The 20784-nt window shown below is 36.9% G+C and overlaps 1 protein-coding gene across 9 annotated transcripts in view; it reads left to right on the top strand.

Moving 5' to 3' along the window:
• The window catches only part of NAV2 (neuron navigator 2), a 479248-nt gene that overhangs the window by 230099 nt on the left and 228365 nt on the right, over positions 1 to 20784 (top strand). Inside the window, exon 1 of one of the 9 annotated variants that reach the window (XM_056802031.1) lies at positions 1827 to 2342. The exons of the other annotated variants lie outside the window; for them this stretch is intronic. Coding sequence (XP_056658009.1) covers positions 2222 to 2342 — 121 coding nt within the window. The 5' untranslated portion in view covers positions 1827 to 2221. Of the gene's footprint in view, positions 1 to 1826; positions 2343 to 20784 lie in introns of those variants that run through there. 9 annotated transcript variants of the gene reach the window in all.

Raw genomic sequence — 20784 nt, 5'->3', positions numbered from 1 at the left:
GTATCTGTTTGTGTGCATGTCTTTTCCCATGCTAGAATAGAAGTTCTTGATGGCTGAACTGTATCGTGTTTGTCTTTTAGCCCCAGGGCCATGTCTCTCCATGACTGATTGGTGCTTAGATATCTTGGGACACTATGGAGTTGTGATTTGTACATGGCAGCTTAACTGACATGTTTTTCTTCCAAACTCTACAGTCAAACCTTCTATCTACTCTTCCAAGGTGACATTTAAGCTTTTTTTTTTTCCTTAGGATATTTTAGTAAAATATTCAACATTTTAAAAGATAGTAAAGTCAGTTGATAAAATAAATAAATTACATAATCCAAATATATTATATAAAATCAATAATATGGTATAAATTTATTATCATTGAAATAAATAACAAAACAGTAAACAGTGCCTACTAAGTGCTGGGGTTACAAAAAGAGGCAAAAGATAGTTCCTCACCTTGAGAAGCTTACAATATAATGGAGCAGATAATAAATAACTTTGCAAAAACAAACTATATACAGGATAAATAGGAAATATTTAAAAGACACAGTGTATTAGAATTAAGAAGGGTTAGAAAAGGATTTTTGTAGACAATGGGACTTTTGTAGGACCTCAAAGGAAGTCATTAGAGGATGATGAGGAGAAAGATGAGTAATCCAGTTATGGGGACTAGCCAGAGAAAAAAATGTATTTTTTGAGGAACAGCAAAGAAGCTAGTGTCACTGAATTGAAGAATATAATGCAAAGAGTAGGGTATAATAAGACTGGAAAGGAAAGTGGAGGCCTAGGTTATGAAGAATTTTGAAGGCAAAAGAGAAGATTTTGTATTTTATCTTGGAGGTAAAAGGGAGCCACTGAAATTTATTGAGAAAGGGGATGAGGAGGCAGCTAGACAACACAGCGGGTAAAGAGCCAGGTCTGGAGTTGGGAGGTTCTGGGTCCAAATCTGGCCTCAGGTACTTTATCTAGCCCCAATTGCCTAGCCCTTGCTACTCTTCTCTCTTGGAATTGATGCTAAGGCAGAAGGTAAGGATTTTTCTTAAGGTGGGGACCAAAAAGGGGGTGGGAATGAAGGAAGAGGGAAAGGGAGAGAATGATAATGATATAGTTGGACCTGCATTTTAGGAGAAGAACTGTTGCAAAGGTGAAGTCAGCAGATTGGATATGGGAAGTCAGAGATAGTGAGGAGACAAGGATGGGCAGCTAGGTGACTCGTTGGATAGAGAACTTGGATTGGAATCAGACTCTCCTTTATGAGTTTAATTCCAGCTTCGGACACTTAGTAGCATTGTGACCTTAGGCAAGCCATTTAATCTTGTTTGCCCCAGTTTCTTCCCCTGTAAAATGAGAAGATTGATCTATATGGCCTCTAAGGACCCTTCAGATCTCTTTCAAACCTATGGTTTGTTTGTTTTTTGCATTATTTGCTTCTCTTTTCCCGCATTAGATTATAAGCTCCTTGACGACAAGAACTATCTTTTCCCTCTTTTTATGTCCGCAGCATTTAGCACAGTGCCTGGCACATAGTAGGCATTTCATAAATATTTATTGAATTGAAGTCTTTGCTATAGGATTAGATCCTAATATAAAATATTAGGTTCACTTACTAGCTCTGTGACCCTGGGCAAGTCATTTAATCCCCGTTTGCCTCAGTTCCCTCATCTATAAAATGAGGATAATAAGAGCACCTATCTCCCAGAGCTGTTGTGAGAATCCAACAAGATGGTAATTATAAAGCACTTTGCATAGGACTTGGCACATAGTAGGCATTTTATAAATGTTAGCTATCATTACAATTATTATTAATCTGTTAGGAAAACATTGCCCCCTTTTAGTCCTTTACAGTGGTTAGAACAGGGTAGAGTGCCTAAACAGAACTTTAAAAATTATTAAAAATTAACTTTGAACTGAGTGGAACTGAACCCCTCCTAAGCTGGATGCCACTTAGATGAGTAAAGTTTGTTGCCCATGGAGATGTTTGAGACAGGGGAACTTTCAGTTCAGGTCCTTACACGTTCTACATTTGGCTAAGTGCTGATGGGATTTCCCAGGGAGAAATCTTGATCTATTGAAAATTAACCCAGGAATGTCAGTGACCCCATCTGCCTAGATGCTCTGATTATGACAAAAATCAATTTTCATGTTAGCTGCCCTACCCAAGCAGCAATAAAGAGCAGTTAAAAATCTGCCTACAGAGGGAAAGCCCAGAAAATAGGGCTATTGGGTTTACATGGTGGGCTTGAGGGGGTGGAAGAAAGGAATGAGTGAGCATCCATTAACAGGAATTTGTGGACGCATGAAAACTGGCCAGAGTACTGTTAAGATGAAGCAATTGACCCGTCTAAAACCCAGTAAGTCTCAGTTAACAAAAGTCGGTTATCGCTGTTCAGAGTGTGAGTGCTAACTTTGCCTGCCACCAGGGATGGTCTGATTTGTAAAGATGATGGATTGCAGGGATTCAACCTGCCCTTGATTTTTATTTTAAGTTGGCTCTGGACCAGAGCAACATCTTTTGGCTCTTTGTAAGTTGCAGGAAGGTATGTATGTTTGGTACTCACTCTTCAGCTTTATCTTATAAAATTAAGATTAGACAACTGCCAAAGGGAGGACGTCTTGCCAATGTTTTTGAAATAAGAAATATGTAAATGAAAACCATTTTATGTACACTTGAGTTTTTCCTTCTCTTGCTAGAAATGTGATTACACTTATATGCCTGTGTGTATGTGTATCATTTAAAATTGGTTGGTTTGCTTTAAAAAAAATGCAGAGTTGAACAAATTGTTTGCGTTAGATGTAAACACATCTGAACAACTGGCAATTTAAACTTCTGTGCTCCTAGTTGTGAATGCCTTCACAGGCTCCCTCCCATGTAACTAAGAATGGGTGGGTAACTCATAAAGAAACTGGGGGCCAGGTCACAGAGAGACTGCTAATTTAAAACGAGGTGGGTGGGAGGGATGAAGAGCCATCTGGCGTGCCCTAGAGAGCCCTCTGAGAAGTTGTGGCCATTTAAAAAGGATTATCTTCTAAACTGATGTTTGTTCTGGTACTTTGATTTAAGTCTTACTCTTTAAGCCTGACCTGGGACTCTGGCTCTGTCCTGTGATAAAGTAATTAGGTGATTTGGGGGACACTTTTAGGGCTATAAATAGCCCACCTACAAAATAACTGGAATATTTCTTCCAAAGTAGATTTGGATCATCCTGCCCTGTTTTCTCTAAACCAAGCAAGGTCAAAATAACTAAACACACACACTTACAATGCCTAATTTGATATTAGTTTTGGTGAGATGAAGTCATGTGTTTTTATTTAGAAAGATCTAATAACCTCTAACCCAAACAATTAACGCCTCTTTTTCTCCCATTTCTGCTTATGTTGGAAGGTCAACAGGTTGACAATCATTTATTATCACTGGATTGGGAAGGAGAATTAGCATATTTCCAGCTCCCCTCCATCACTTTCAGATCCTCCCTTTATTGCCATCAATTATAATAGGGATATTGTAAAAGGGAATTTTTGTTTCAGGTGGGAGCTGGACTAAATGACTCCGAGGTCCCTTATAACTAGGAGAGTCCATAATTCTACTTGATTTTTAAATAAAAGACATATGAAAACAAGCTAATAGACTAAGGGGAACATGCAAAGAAGTAACATCTGGATTAGAGCATTGGCTTGGGATTTATTCAACCCAATATCCTAAACCTTTTTTTTTGTTGTTGTTTTTGATTTGGTTTTGGTTTTCACTGTTATTAGATGTCTTTTCAATTACATGTAGACATAATTTTTGACAATTGCTTTCTGACATTTTGTGATTTCCCCTCCTCCCCAAGGCATAGTCTGATATGGGTTATACCAGTGTTTTCAAGTAATATATACCAAATACCTTTTATACCTATACCTATAACTCAACATATTGAGATAGTTTTCAGTATATGACTTGAAATTTTCTATAAGACTCCAAGCCTTCAAAGATTTCAGTTGGATCAACCATATTGTATTTTTTTAAACCCTTACCTTCCACCTTAGAACCATTATATTGGTTCTAAGGCAGAAGAGTGGTAAGGGCTAGGCAATGAGGATTAAGTGACTTGCCCAGGGTCACACAGCTAGGAAATGTCTGAGGTCAGATTTGAACCTAGGACTTCCTGACTCTAGGTCTGGCTCTCAATTCACTGAGCCACCCAGCTGCCCCCAGCCATATTGTATTTAATAAAAGCAAAAGTATGGAGTAATAAATATGTCAGGATTTTAGCAAGAATAGAAATAAGAAGAATCTTCTGGCTTAATCATAAAATTCTGTCAAACAAACCATTCAATTCTTGAAGTCTTATTATAAACTATTGCAGCAGTGATTCTTCAGTGATTCTTGGTTTTACAAAATAATCAGAGTTTTGCCCTGAGAACAGTGTCACAAAGACCAAGGCTATAAGAAGGTAGAAGAAAAGGAAATTATTATTTGTTAGTTCTAAGAGGGAAAACTATATTGAGAAAATCAGATCAGAAGATCATTGTACAAGGTGAAATTAGAAAATGAATAAATTTTAGAGAGGAAAAAGGGGCAGAGAAAATTGCACATTTTCATAGAAAAGATTAAGAGATGTTAAAGTGCCACAAATTCTCATAATTTCCCTACTGTTCAATCCCAAAATGAGCACTTTAATTTTATAATGGATTATGGATCAAGCAGAATTATTTGAGAGGACAATACTATTAAATGGATTCATAATTAGTTGACCAAATGAAAAATGTAGTGACTGATGTATAAATGTCAACCTGGATGGAGGTTTAAAGCAGAGTGCCCTCTGAGATATTTCCTTGGATGGATGATAATTAACATTTTTATCTATGGCTTGAAGAAAACCATAGACAATGTACTTTTCAAATCATGAGATGGCAGGTGACTGGAAAGGAATGTTGACATGTTGGATGATAATACTGGGATCTGGAAAGTTCATGGCAGGCTAGAATGATGTGTCACTTTAAAAGATAAGACTTAATATGAATACATTGCAAGTCTTACAATTTGGATTAAAAAATAAAACAGCAGCATATATTTCAGACATGAAGGACAACCTGTGTGATTAGATAATGGCTAGTGAAGATTGGGGAATAACCTAGTGGTCTAATTTGGTTTGAACATAGAGAATGTAAAGGGGAACAATGGGAAATGAAATTTTCACTTACAAGGCAGGGAAATCAGTCCAGAGACCACAGAAGCAGTCAAGATAAAAGCTTGGTTTGGAGTGATAGCAGTGTAAGTAGAGAAAAGAAGATGGGCACAGGAGACATTATGGAAATAGATTTGACAAGTTGCTGCAACTAATTGGATATAAGAGGGTTAGGGGGAAGAGTTAAGCATGATTCTGATTATTTTTGTACCAAAGTGACAGAAAAAAATGGCAGTTCCCTCAATAGAAACATTCAATTGTGGAAAGGGGGTGGTTAGCAGGAAGAATGAGTTTTATTTTGGATATGTTGTGTTTGTGGTGATGGCAGGGCATTTAGGCAAACATACACATAGGGCAATTGGAAATGTGGTACTAGACATTAGAAGAGAGAATAGGACTAGACATAGATTTATGAATTATCTGTATAGATGTAAAAGCTTGAAACCCTCTGGAAAGAATAAAATTGCCACAGGCTGCAGAGGAGATGAAAACACAGAGAGAAAAGCAAATAAGACTTAGGGCAGAAGCTTGGAGAAAACCCATTTCTAGGGTCAAGAAAAGGACAGTAAACCAGCAAAAGAACAAGTCCTTCCATCAGGTAAGAGATCAGGAATGTTGTGTTCAAAGAATAGAGATGAGATAATATCTAGGAAGAGAGGAGTAACCAACAGTATTGGTGCATACATTTTAAAGAGGATGAAGCTATTGGATTTAGCAATTAAGAAAGGAGTCACTCATGATTTTTCATAGGTTGATTTCAGGAGCATGATGGATCAGAGATATCATATTGAAGGAAGGGATGTCTGTCCTAAAAAGTGGTACCCAGAACTAAACACGATATTCCTAATTGGTGCTCTGACCCAAATAGAGTGGACTACCCAAGTAATCTTTCCAATGTAAAATCCTGATCATGTCACCCCCCTACAAAAACCTTGAGACTCACAACTTTCTGCAGAGTAAAATATCAACTTCTAATTCTATAATTAAAAGACCATTATATATAATACCAGTCTACCTTTACTGTTTTAATTCCTTATTATTTCCCCTTTATGTGCTCAATGTTCTAGCCAAACAGCCATTTGACTCCCCTCCCCATTTGTGTGTTTTCTTTTGTGTCTTTGTTCAAGCCTAGAATGTATTTCTCACATGTAGGTCCTTGAAGAAAAGCTTGATCACTTCCACTGTATTTATATCCTTTGCCCTTAGAATAGCATATGACATATGAGAAGCATTTCATAAATGCTTCTTGGTTAGTTAACTTCCTCTGTGTGTTATAGTCTCTTTCTCTCCCCTTCAAGGTGTAACATGAGTGATACCTCTCACATGAAGTTTTCCCCATGTTCAGCTGAAAGTGATCTAATTTCGCATACTACTTTGCTAGACTTTTCTTTGTTTTATCTGACTCTATTGTAGCCTAGTTATTTGTGCAGATATTTTTTTTCTCATCAGATTGTTAGTTACTTTGGAACAGAATCTGCATTGTGTGGAGCTTTGTGTTCCTAAGCTTAGCACATTTTTCTTGCAAGAATTAGATGTTAAATGGATGTTTGTCAAATTGAAGACAACTAGGATGGTAAAAATGTCTTGAAACTATGCCATGAAGAAATAGTTGGAAGAGCTAGAATGTTTAAAATAGAAAAGAAAAATGAGATATGATCCTTGGTTCAAATATTTGAAGCTCCGTCATGTGAAATACTGATAAAATGTATTCTGCTTGATTCCAAATGCAGATCCAGAACCAACAGGTAGAAGTAAGTCTACTTTTCAACTCAATATGTGTCAGAACTTCCTAATGATCAGAGCTGTGTAATGGTAAAGTGTGATGTGTAATGTGGGCAGATAGATGACTCAGTGGATAGAGAGCCAGTCCTGGAGATGGAAGGTTCTGGCCTCACTTTCCAGCTGTGTGACCCTGGAAAAGTCATTTAACCCCAATCACCTATCCCATTCCACTCTTATGCCTTGGAATCAATGCTTAAAATCAATTCTAGGATGGAAGATAAGGGTTTTTAATTTTTTTAAGGTATTACAACAGGATACCTAAAATAGGTGGTGATCCATCACTAGAGATGTTAAATATTGTCTGGATGACTACTTTAGAGAGATGTTATTGATGAAGACTTGTGCTTTAAGTTTAACCAGATGACCTTATGGGATCATGAAGCATCTGACTAGACTAAAAAACCCCTGAGCTACACCAAGAAGCACCTCTCTAATACTTTTCACTTCTTGTTTCTAGGATTCTAGTCTCCTTGAAATTCATTACATTTGGTAAAGTGATAGCTGTTTCAGCATCACTCGTGTAAATTATTGAATTGCAAAGTATACTTCTTAATAGAGAAGTTTAATCATTTACTTTTAATCACTGTTATCTATTTTGATGGCAGGAAGCAACTATGTCAACATTCAGTTAGGGGATTATTTGAAATTGTATGAAATCAGCAGCTTTGTTCCAGGATTTTAAGCCAAATTTGGGAATGAATTAAAGAGAATTTATTTTTTTAAAAAACTTCTCCTCTGTTAACCAGCTCTTTCTAGTTAGTACTGGGTGGTGGCTTGCTAAGAAAAAATCCACAATGTGAAATTGAATAAGCACAGTGTATACGTGCTAGGTGAGTAGTGAAGAACAGCATTCAGATTGGGTTAAATGTCCCATTTTTCATTTGCGTGGATGAAATAGAGATACCTCTGAATTTGCTGGTTATGATTAGTACAGTGGACAGATTTGGCTGACCACAGTTTACCCTGATCAAGTAAGGCATCTGGTTGTTTTGACATTCACAGTTTGATTTTAATCAGTAGGTGTGAATGAAATAGACTTATTTTATTTTTTAAAGAACTATTTATTTTAGAGCTTAAAACTTTCTAACATCTGTGAGTTGTAAATAAGAGGTCTTTGAAGTGGAAAAAGAGTAAAGATGTGAATTTTAACATCAGAGGAATAGACTCTTAAGACTTTTTAGAGCTGGGTGTGATTTTAGAGCTCCTCTCTGCCAAGCTAGGAATTCTTCACTTTGGTGTATTGTAAAATCTTTCACCACCACCATCTTGTTCATCTTCAATATCGTCATCATCATCACCATCCTCATAGCAGTAGAACAATTTATTCAATAACAATACTATAAAAATAAATTAATTCAAAAGACTGTAGTACTCTGATCAACACGACTCCTCTAATTGTTTTGTATTTACTTACCTGTTTTTATGTTGTAACACACAATACATACACAAACACACCAGCCACCCCCATGAAGTAAGCAAAAGGTCATTGAAATCAGGGACAGAATTTGGTTTTAGCTTTATATCCCCGGCAGCTAGCATAGTGTCTTCCATATAAAAGATTCCTAATAAATATGGTCAATTGAATTTAATTGTAGGATCATAGATTGATAGGGGACCAGAGAGCTCCTCTTACAAATAAGACGAGGGAGAGGAAATATCTTACTCAAGGTCATACAGGTAATTGATATCAGAGCTCAGATCTGAACCTACATTCTTTGCTTCTTTTTCCACTGCCCCACACTGCCTCTCAATTCAATCCCTCATCTCACAGAAAATGAAATACAAAATAATATTCTTAGATAAATTGTTACTAATATAAATTAACTGAATAGCTAATTAAAGGTTAAATTGGTCGTGGAATTAAACTCTGAATCCTGATAATATACCTTATCTTAGAAATACATATCAACAGATATTGATGTTGATATATAAAACTTATAGGAGGCAGCTAGGTGGTTCAGATGGATAGAACATTAATACTAGAAATAGGAAGATATGAGTTCAAATCTGGCCTCAGACACTAGCCAGGTGACCCTAGGCAAGTCACTGCTTGCTTGCCTCAGTGTTCTCATCCATAAGATGGGCTGAAAAAGAAAATAGAAAACCACTCCAGTGTCATTGATATATTTCTACAGTACTTTAAGATTAATAAGTGCTTTCCCCCCCTTCAACCATCCAGGAAAAAACTGCCCAAATATCCTTATCCCCATTTTATGAATATGAAAACTGAGCCTCAGAGAAATGAAATTATTTCCCCATTATCTTGTAGCTCCTAAGTGTTAGTCCCAGTGTTCTAATTTGGGTATTTCCTGACTCCAAGTCGACAGACTACCACTTTGCCACGCCTTATGCCATATTGCTATCTGGGACCACCAAAGAGGTGCCAGCTCCCTCAGGGCATTGTCAGACCTCCATTTTCCTCTGACTCCCTTTTTTATATCCGTCTGTCCTGATTCTGACGTCTACCTGTACACCTTCTGTACACTTTTTCTATCTATTCTCTTCTTTTTGAAGGAATTGATATGCCTCCTCAGGCTTTAGATCCCTTGCTGGCATATTGTACTTTTCCCTCCTAGATGTTCCAGTTGGCTTTATTGTGCTCCTTTTCTACAACTCAGAAGTTGAGCTCCTGCCTCCAATGCACTTATTGCTGGTGGACTTCCCACTGAAACTATAATAGCAGCTTGTTCATCAAGGGACATAGAATATAGGTGAAGTTTCTGCTATGCTTCACAGTCAAGAACAAAACACTTCAAATCTCTTTAACTCCCTGCTTAAAATGGTTAAACCCATTAGTCAAAGTTGGTAATCAATTCATGCTCTCTCAGATAACTTTTTGTGTTTGAACATAAAAAAAAAATCCATTCGAGTAAGATTAAATGAGCTGGTCATCAATTAGAGAAGAGCTAAGCAAATTGTGATGCATAAATATAACGGAATATTACTTCACCATGAGAATTATAAATATGAGAAACTGAGAAAAGTATGAAAAGGTTTATATGAACAGATGTAGACTGAAGTAAGCAGAATCAGGAAAACAATAGAATGGCTCAATACTCAATAATATGATCTCATCAATTCAAGGGTTCTTCCCAATGAAACAGATTTCTACTTAACTCAAGTTGCCCATCCTGTGCAAATCTTGTTCATCCCCTCTCCTACCATAGCCTAGGTAGTTCACCCAATATTCTGGAGGTCTTTCTCACTTTGTGCTGACATTGAGAGAGCATCAGTGAAGTATTTTGGCTGTCCATCTCCCAACTTTCACATTCTCCATGTGACCAGCCTTTCTTCTTTCTTTAATTCCTTGATGATATCTTTTATTCTTGTTCTTCCCAAGTTACTCATTGGCAATAAGAAGGAACCTGCTCACACTTACTCTCCATTTATCTCTGTGGATATTAATTTTTAATGATCCAGAGAAACTTGTATTCCATATCTCATTTCCATACAGTGACACTGGTATAATGTTGTTATTATTAAAAAGGTGTTTTTTTGTTTCCATGGTAAGCTTGGGATCCCTGAAGGATCTTTGTAGTTTCTTAATGACAATCCAACCTATTCTCCTCCTTCTGTTTAATTCTGAGCTTAACTTATCATCCATCAGTCTATACTATTTGCCTCAGACAAGCCATATAGATCATTGATCCAAATGTATGTTGTAATATGGACAATAGGGATCCTTATTCCCCTTGGTCTTTCTGTATAGATGGTCAAGACAAACTTCTTTGAGTGATTGCAGATCACTTCCAGGAGGTCCTGCAATAGGCTATGTCTTGATGCAGTCAGCACAATGTGATCAACAAATAGGAGCATCTGGAAGACCTCACCCTCCACAGGGATTCCCTCTTCAACTTGGACTCTGTACTAGAGCTCCTCTCACAATAGTGAATATTTTTGGCAAGCATACGTATCCCTGCTTTATACCTTGCCTGATGTTTTTGAGCAGAAGGTCATGGAACAAGGTTATTTCTGTTATTTCCTTTGAGAAGTCATGGATGATTTTGATGTATGGGTGGGTAAAACTTGGTATAACAGTAAGACAGCATTTTGCTAATAAATTTAATACATTTCTCCATAATTAATGAAATACAGTAGGTTTTTATATTTTCTTCATCTTTCCATTAATTGTGAAATAGTAAAAATTCAGTATATTGTCAAATACACTTTGTAATGACCTCTTTGTTCTCTACTAATATTTTCTTTGAGAATGACCTCAATTTGTGCATTAGTGACTGACTCACAAATGGAAGAAGAGATATGTAGTGATCAATAATTATAAACATTCTCTGTCATTCTTTTTTACCATATCATTAAAGATTTTTAAGTTGGGTCCCCTACCCCATACTTTTGAAATCTTCTCCTTCAGGTACCCTATGCATCTCAGTCCCTCAAGGCCCTCACAACTGAGGAGTCTTCAGCCTGGTCCTCTTTCACATACACTTGGTTCCTAACTCTTGAGTACTTACAGAACTATAATGTTAAGGTCTAAGTATGAGGATTTCATAAACTTCAATGATAAAAATGCTGAACAAAGTGATTTTTGCAAATCTTTTCTATTTTTCTCATGATGCTCTTCTTCGATTTTCACTGTTAAACATAATGTCTACAAAGAAGGCAAATAAATATTTTTTCAAAGGAAGAAACTAACTTGCGTAATTATATTGATCAAATTTGTCTATGGAGAAGAGTTGAAAAAATATCCCTACTTCTTTCTTTGCAGAGAAGAGAGAATATAGGTGTTGATTTGTTAGTCAGTTTTCCTGAAGTGTTTCATTTTGTTTACCTTTTTTATTTTTATTTTTTGGTTCTAAGTACTGGTTTATTGAGCTGGAGACATGGGAGCAATATGCCATAAAAACAAGATACCAACAAAAATGTTAAAATAAATGGCAAGTTTTTAGTTAGGTTTAAATTAAAGCTAGTTTGAAAAAGTAGGAAAACACCTTAGAAATGAAACAATCCAAATCCTTGTCTTCTAGAAGAGGAAACTGAGAGACAAAGAGATGGATTGACTTACCTAAATTCACACACCTATTTAGTGACAGAATCTAGACTCATCTCCAGGTCCTTTGACACTCAAGCCAATGCTTTCCCCAACTCAACTATGTACTTCCCACACTGGCTTCATATATATCCCAATGTACAGATGAGATTCAGCTGGCCTTGTTCATAGCTATTCATGTGAAGATCCTTTCAAGTCTTACAGTAATGCAACAAAAACAATCAGGGTTTCAAGTGTCTGTCTTTCCAGCTAAGACAATGAAAGCAATGTATGTGGAGTGTGCTGTCTCCATTGAGACTGCTGGGGCTTGACAAAGCACAAGGGTAACCTTGTTTGCTGTCCTAGATGAGAACAAAGGGGAGCTTGATGAAGCTATAAAATCTTCCTGGGGGACTTTTACTTGGGTGGACTTTATAACAGACACAATTTGAAAGCTATTTCTAAATCCACTCCTGGTGGATGTGTAAGGAGACAATGAGCAAAAACATGAACGCACTATATTGGGTTTTCTTGGGAGGCTATGGCTTAGTCCAAATTTATAAAACAAGTGTCCAGATTAGCTCAGGCCCTCTTCCCTTATCTAGATTTCTTAAGCTAAGGTCCTAGGCGGCTGTGAATAGATCTCAGAGATTTTTGAAATTGGATAAGAACATTACTTCTTTCTTTGCACTAACCTCTAACTGAGATGGAGCATTTGTTTCAATTAAGAATTTTTAAAAAAAACTTTTTCTGAGGAGTTTATAGACTTTGCTAGAGGATTCCATCTCCTTCTCTCTCTCTCTCTCTCTCTCTCTCTCTCTCTCTCTCTCTCTCTCTCTCTCTCTCTCTCTCTCTCTCTCTCTCTCCTCCTGTTTCTCACTCCCCCTATCTCTTTCTCTCTCTCACAGGCACACAAATATGCACAACATTAAGACATTTGTTTTGAGAAATCCTTATGTTAGAGAAAAGAAACATTTTTAGAGACTTTTAAGTCACTGTATTTTCATGCACTTTAAGAACATCTCCTATGCAAGAATCCAGTTGAATAAAACAGTTGATTGTGTAAAAGAAGATTGCTTGACTTGGAATCAACAAAGATTTCGATTCAAATCCTATCTCTGAAATTCACCAGTTTTCATTCATTTCCTTACTTGTAAAATGAGACTATTAATACCTTGTAGTGCCTCTAATCACAATGTTATTGTGAAAACTTTAAAGCCATATGTAAACATGAATTATGAACTGCCTTACAAAAGACGTCTTAGCTCTACCAAAGCTGATCTCAGTGTAAACTTTCTAATGTATTTAAGAGATGGTTTCATTTACAAAGTGGTGATTGAGTTTATAGGCTGCTTGACAGGGAAAACTTTGTTGCGGAAAGCAGGACATTCATGCTCACCTGAGAGAGATGGCACTGGCCCCTGAGTAAAAAAAGGCAAGTGGGTGTTTCAAAAAGGAGACTGGCTTATTCTTTTCCCAAGAAGGAAACATGTTTCTTTTCTAGTAAGAAGAAAGCATTGGTAGAGAATTCCATAAACCCTAATAATGATAGTATCTAAATGATCAACGGGCAGAATGCCTAGAATGTTGGCCTATTCTGTGCCAACCATATTACTATTTGGATATATCCGGAAATTTCTCAGCATCAATTCACACACGGGCAAGTCATGCAAGTCATAGAGTATTCAGAAACTAAATTCAGTTAGTTATATGTGTGTCATTTAGAGAAATAGTCCAAGCTGGCTATTTTGCTGACCTGTAATCTTTATTCCTATAGAATCATTGATCCAGAGCTAGAGGGGACCTCAGAAATCATCTAACTGAACCCTATCATTTTACAGATAAGAAACTGAGGCTCAAGGAAGCTAAACTATTTTTCCAAGGGCATATGGCTATTATCAGAGTTGGAATTTGAACAAGGGTCCTCTGCAGTTTGCATTTTGTTCACCAGGAGAGATTAATGCAAATTTACCTCTTCTGAAAATACTCTAAATTTCAAAAAACAGAACCTATACTATTGACTTTTCTTGCTCTTAAACCAGATTGCTCCCTTTCTTTTTTAAAAGCTTATTCAAGAAGCTCTGTTTTTCTCCTCAGAGATTGGGTTAGAGACTGTAATTTCCACTCTCTGAGTAGACAAGTAAGGAAAGACTATTCAATGAAACAAAAGTGTAACCCAACCCCACCCCCATCCCATTTTCCCTTTCCAGGCTTTTTCACTTCCTCTACAGGATCAGAATTCTGGCACAGTTTAGTGGTGAGACAGGAGTATTTTTTCACACCTCATTATCATCACACTTTATTGCCTCAGTCTTGATAAAGAAGAATGAAATAGTGAGAAGGCAGAGAACCTGGATTTGAATCTCAGTTCCATCATTTACTATCTGGGTGACCTTGAACAAGTTATTAAACCATGGACAGTAAAATGAAGAAGAAAAACTAGATGAGGTGCTTTCAGCTCTAAATTAATAAACTAACAATTTATGCTTTAACTTTGTATTAATAATGCTTCTTTTGAAAGAGAGATGTAAAAACTTTTCCTATCAGAGAACAACTGTTTTTATGGTAATGATTGACAGATCAGCAGCAATTTTAGTAGCACGGGTAGAGGACCAATGTGACTTCCATTTATTTATTGACTTAACAAGCATTTCAGGCATTGTGCTAAACACCAGAAAATAAAACAAAAAAAAATGGCCCCTGATCTCAAAGAGCTTATTTTTACTGAGAATATATTGTATGTGGTCATAAAGGGCATTTGAGGCAAAGCTTTTTTTTTTTCAACCCTTACATTCTATCTTAGAATTGATTCTACATATTGGTTCCAAGGCAGAAAAGTAGTAAGAGCTGGGGGTAAATGACTTGCCCAGGGTCACTTAGGTAGAAAATGTCTGAGGCCAGAATTGAGCCTATGGTCTCTTGGTGCTCTATTCATTGAGCCACCTAGCTGCTGCCCCTGAGGCAATAATTTTTAAAACATTTATTAAACACTCACTCTATCTAAAGCACAGTATCAAAAAAAATGGAGAGAAAAAGAAGAAAGATAGATGGATTCCTCATTCTACGAGTTCTCAATTCTGATGAATCTGCTCCAAAACAATTCTAATTAATTAATTAGTTAGTTAATTAATCTAATTAATTAGGCTAATTCATTGTGATTATATTAGTATATATTAGGAGAATTTCAAGTAGCCTAAAAGTTTTGGAGCAGATTCATGTAAGGCTGGGACCACATAAATGAAATGATCACAGGTGTGGGACTCAAGGAGTGGGTTTGTGGATTCTCATCTTCCTAGTGGGAAAGCTGTGGTGTGGGGGATACTGTGTCCCTACTGGATTCTGTGGCCATACTTCATTTCATATAGCTTTCATTGAAGGCAATAGTCATAGTTGGTAACAGAGGACCACAGGTATGCTTAAACTGAAATTAATGTTGAAAATACACCTGATATGTATCAGGTTCTGTGTTCCCCCAAAGTAAAGATCTCAACTTCTTCATTCCTCTCAAAAGACTTAGAACTCAACCACATCTAAAGAATCTTATTGTAAATTATATTTGGGTTGTTCTCCTTTACTGCCAATGACACCTGGTAGAAAGAGGACTAATTACATCCCTTCTCCAGAGATTCATAAAGGAAAGATAAACAGCAAATAAATCAATTTCATTATATACATTTTCCGATCCTTAACCAAACCATTTCTCCTTTTTTGCAATAAGTGGCCTCTCTGATATGTTAAGATCCTTTAACTCCTTCCTCTTTTACTTAGGGAATTCTGCTCTAGAGTTACCTTTCCTTGCTCCAAGAAAATCTGAGGAGGCTGTGCTCAGTCCTTGGGGAAGGAATGCTGGGGGCTACTCTGTGCCAGAACACCTCAGCCAAGAATATTGTCTTAAGAAGGATTTCCAGGACTGTGCAGTGTTTTTCTCTGCCAAGGAACTGTTAGCTGGGTACGATGACCTCCTGAAAAGACAGTGTTTGGCACAGTAAGCAGTGTTTACAATTCCTCTGTGAAATTTCAGACACCCTTGGAGAATGGGAGAAAGGGTCTGTACAGATGATTTGGGACTTTTTATAGCCATATATGGTTCTAGATAGAGAAATAGTGGTATCGATATAAAAATGTCTGTTCCTCAAGCCTACCACTTGGTTTTGTTGGGAGTTTTTAAAAATGCTGTTCTGAGCATTTCAGGAGAGAAAGGAGGCAACTTGTAGGTGACAGAGCCTCAAGAAACAAAGGGAGAAAAATAGGTTATGGGAGACAAGAAAAAAACTTTGTGGAATCTTTCTTCAGACATTAGAAGCCAAGTGATATTTTTCCTTATAGAAAAAAAGTGGAAAGACTTTTAAAGTATGCAGTTTAATGTTAGGTTTTTGGTGGAATTTTAAGTATTTACTTTCCATTAAAAATATTAGTACAAAGTCTGACTTGGGCTTTGAAATATAGATAGATTTCCAGGCAGTTGCATTTGGTTGAGGCATACCAGTTCCTGCATTATTAATAGGAACCCCATTGTTAACTTTGGAAAACTATTTGGAAAATATAGAGAGGAAACTATTTGGCACACGTTATTTCCTTGTTTTCTATTATAGTGATAGTGACCAGCTGAGAATGAAGTGATCTCATTATCTAGCTGTAATTTCACCTGCTTTGAAATATTGTCCCGCATAACACCAGTTGTTAGTGTCCTCTCAAAATAAATTAACTTGTATTTATTTTGAATGGGTTTCCATTTTGAATTATGTATTGTTTTCCCAGGTAGATTGTGATTTTTGTAGCCCCAGTGCTTAGAAACAGGCCTGGAAAGTTAAAAAATTTAACTGAGTTATAATCCACCTAGTCTTAAAAAAAATTATCTTGTCATTTAAACATTAGCTCTAGCTGTCAAGGCCTCTTCTTAAGTTTTGTTTTTTTTCTCTGAAGTTGAAGGGAACTTGAAAATGTTGTGAGAACTATAACATAGAGAGAATCAGGGCTATGTACTTTTCCATTCTAATTCATTTCTGTCCTATGAGCATGCCACAATAGGATGCCTGAGTACTTATCTAGGAAACATATTTGGTTGACTATTATAGGAAATTGTCCACCAAGAACTTAAATCATAAAACAAACAAACACAACTCTGCCAACCGTCATAGTTACCATGACCTCTCTTAGTTTTCAAGAAAGCAACCAGAAATGATTACAAGGTTGGGAAACGGCTGGGAGTAAAGGCTGGATAACTGGTGGTACCTAATTACAGTCGTCAGGCATGTTAAGAAATAGCATATAAGTGACATGGAGCAGCTGTTCTATTTTCACGAAGGACAGAACAAGAAATAATGGGGCTGCTTTTGTTACAGGGAGACATTACAGCTGATTTTAAAAAGCATTTCCTGTATTGCCTGCAGAACCTTCAGAAGGGACCTGAGAAATCATCCAGTCTAGGAGTACTTACTCATTTTTTGTATCATGAACCCTTTTGGCAACAGCTTGGTGGAGCTTTTGGACCACTTCTAAAATTGTTTTCACCTGCTATATTTCCTACCTGTGCTGGTTCTTTCCCCATTAGGCAGCCTGATGGTCCTCCCATTCGCAAGGGCTTATTTCTCAGGATGTCACCAAAATTTTTAATGAAGTTTTTTTTTTTGTTGTTTTTTTAAACCCTTACCTTCCATCTTGGAGTCAATACTGTGTATTGGCTCCAAGACAGAAGAGTGGTGAGGGCTAGGCAATGGGGGTCAAGTGACTTGCCCAGGGTCACACAGCTGGGAAGTGTCTGAGGTCAGATTTGTTTAATCAAGTTTTAATAGCTTTCATAGCTAAAAAAAACTGAGATTTTAAGGATATCTTGTATTACTGGTACCAGAATTACTATCGATTCTGCATCTGCTTTAGTTCTAAGTCAGTTGAAAATTTCTAAGCACAAGTGAGTCTCCAATCTTTGCCCTCCCCAGGTAACAAGCATACAGGAATACACCATCACAAGGATTATAGAGAAGGAACTATAGAAAGGGGCCCTGCCCAAGGAGACACAATTCAAGTAACCTGTACTGTCTATTTAATTATCCCTTCATCTTCCTACCTTCTTCTTTATGGCAATTTTTCATGTCTTCTTTTTCTGTATTTCCTTCTCTTTTTCCTGTTAATTTTTTTTGGTGGGGGAGAGAAAAGCAGTCCTACTAATGCAAAGTTTAAGAAAAGGAATAAAGAGGATGCAAGATCTTTAATGAAGTTTTTATGAAGTTTAATGAAGTTTTTTGTACATCAAGATCTTTAAATGAATTCATCATGTACAATTGTAGAGCTCACCTGTAGAAAACTTCTGGAAGACAAAATAGGCAAGAGTTACACAGGTTGATCGGCTGACATCTTTGAGTAGAGGAAAATTCAGAACTGATGGCATCATGGCTCCCCTGGAGTAATGTTGTATATTATAGTTACATGTGTGTCATCTTATCTCAACTTTTTATCTCCCTCAGCACTTAGCATGGTGCTTTGTACATATGTGTATGTAGTTGCTCAACAGATTTTTGTTGAATCTGTTGCACGAAGAAGTCCTGTCAAACCACTGAATTTATGAAAAACCAGTTTCTTTCTTAGGATTGTGAAATAAAGAGTTCATGCTTTCCAAGTGTCTTGGAATTGAGAGATGAATGCAAAAGGGTTTGACCCGGGTAACAGGAAGGCATCCTAAAAACAATCTGCCATCTATGTTGCTGTAGTCCATGCCCTTTAAAAAAAACTGGTTTCAATTATCCTAACAAATTTGCATGCCTGAGATTGACAGCTTGACAAATTATAGGAAATTGCAAACATTTTCTCCAGTCCCAATTATCAAGCCCATTCCCTAAAGAGTTCAGGAGGAGAGTCAAGTCTGAAGCCTCCATGGATGGGAGGAGGGGGAAGCAGGGTTCCCCTTCCTCAAGGATTGGCTTAGTGTAACAGGAACATTCGTTGGGAGCACAGATCAGCCAGTACACGATACTTTATCCAGTGATGCCTTTTGGCATTGTGACCAGACCACCAACGTATGCCTAACAGAAATGCTGGGAACAAAATAAACTTGGGGCCAGCATTTGCCTTTGGAAAGGGGGGGTGGAGGGGAGAGAAGAAATGCTTATTTATCTGACCTAGACAGTATTTTCATTTAGAATGTATTTTGGTTATTATAAGGGAAGGTTAAGGCAGGTTTCTGGAGAAACCAAACATCATTCCTCTCTGGAGGATTAACCCCTAGCTTTAAAAGAAAGAAAAAAAGAAAGAAAAAAACCTTTGCCTCAAGGGTAGCCTGTCTCTGGCCCAAGTTGAATGAAAGTTTTTCTTCCATACTGGTGGTTTGTGGGCTGGGGATGATGTTCATTAGAAAGCATAAGGTTTTGTTTTAAAAAAAAATTCATTTAAGTCAATCCAATCATTTTTGCCAAATACATAATAGATGTAAGAAATAAAAAAATAAATCTTATTAGTAAATAAAACTGAAAGTTAGGGTTAATTCTTTCTCTGGGTTCTGATGGGCCCTTTATAGTTTACCTTGTTTAATAACAGCTGGCATTTATATAGTACTCTGAGGTCTGGAAAATGCTTTTATATGTATATATGTGTGTATACGTGTATGTATACATACATATACACATGTATATCTTCTGAGCCTCCCAGGAGTCCTGTGGGTTAGGTGTTGTTGTTGTCCCTATTTTACAGAGGTGGAAATTGATTCACCCAGTCACATAGGCATTCCATATCAGAGATAAGATTTGAACTCAAGGCTTTCTGACTCCAGGTCCTTTCATTTACCCCTGCACAAATAAAAGAAAATATTTATGACTCCTTAAAAATGTTTTTCAATCATATGCAATAAATTCTTTCATGTCCCTCCCACAACTCCTTGTGGCTTCTTTCTGATAAAGCTTTTCAACAGGGAAAGTTATTTTCTATTCTCAGTTGAGAAATATATATATATATATGTGTGTTTGTGTGTGTGTGTGTGTGTGTGTGTGTGAAAGTAATTCTATTGATTTTTTTAAACCCTTACCTTCTACCTTAGATTCAATATTATGTATTGGTTCCAAGGCAGGAGAGTGGTAAGGGCTAGGCAATGGGGGTGAAGTGACTTGCCCAGGATCACACAGCTAGGAAATATCTAAGGTTAAATTTGAACCCAGGACTTGCTATCTCTAGATCTGGCTCTCAATCTACTGAGCTGCCCCCAGTTCTATTGATTTGAAAGAAAACTCATTTTGGAGTTGCCAGTTTTATGCATCCACTGTTAAATATTAAATGAACTATGGAGAGTCAACATGTTTGGAGATAAGGAGAGAGTATATCAAATTTTGAACTGCTACTGACTACTTGTATTTCCTAGGCAAAATAATATTTTGGAAGAAAAGTACTGATCATAGTCCAACCTTAAGTTTACTCTTCAGGTATTTGGAAAATAGGATTCAAAAAGGTGTCTTCTCATTTTGTGGATGGGGAAACAAAATCTCAAAGAGGTTAAGTGGTTCATCCCAAGTTAGTGACAGGGCAAAAAATCCTGTGATCTTTCTGATAGAGTATCCTGCTTCATTAACATGGTAAAGGACACAACAAAATGGAACACTTAGGGTGGGAGGGTTGCTAGCTTTCTAAAGAAGGGAATTGCCTTCAAATGGCAATTTTGTTTTTTCGTAAAGATCAGTGTGATTTTTTGAGTGTGTTATTATCTTAAATAGCAGTCAATTTAGTGAGCATCTGCTAAAGTTGACCTTGGAAGGATTAGCTCCTGACATTGAACTCTCTGATATCTAGTAGTTTGAAGACTTCATGACCACATGAGATGTTTGCTTCCTTTATCAAAATCAAAGAGAATTGGAGAAGATCTGATCCTTATATCAGAGAAGC

Source organism: Monodelphis domestica, chromosome 6, assembly GCF_027887165.1.
Source record: "Monodelphis domestica isolate mMonDom1 chromosome 6, mMonDom1.pri, whole genome shotgun sequence".
Taxonomy (NCBI): domain Eukaryota; kingdom Metazoa; phylum Chordata; class Mammalia; order Didelphimorphia; family Didelphidae; genus Monodelphis; species Monodelphis domestica.
This window is presented reverse-complemented; position numbering and strand designations above follow the sequence as displayed.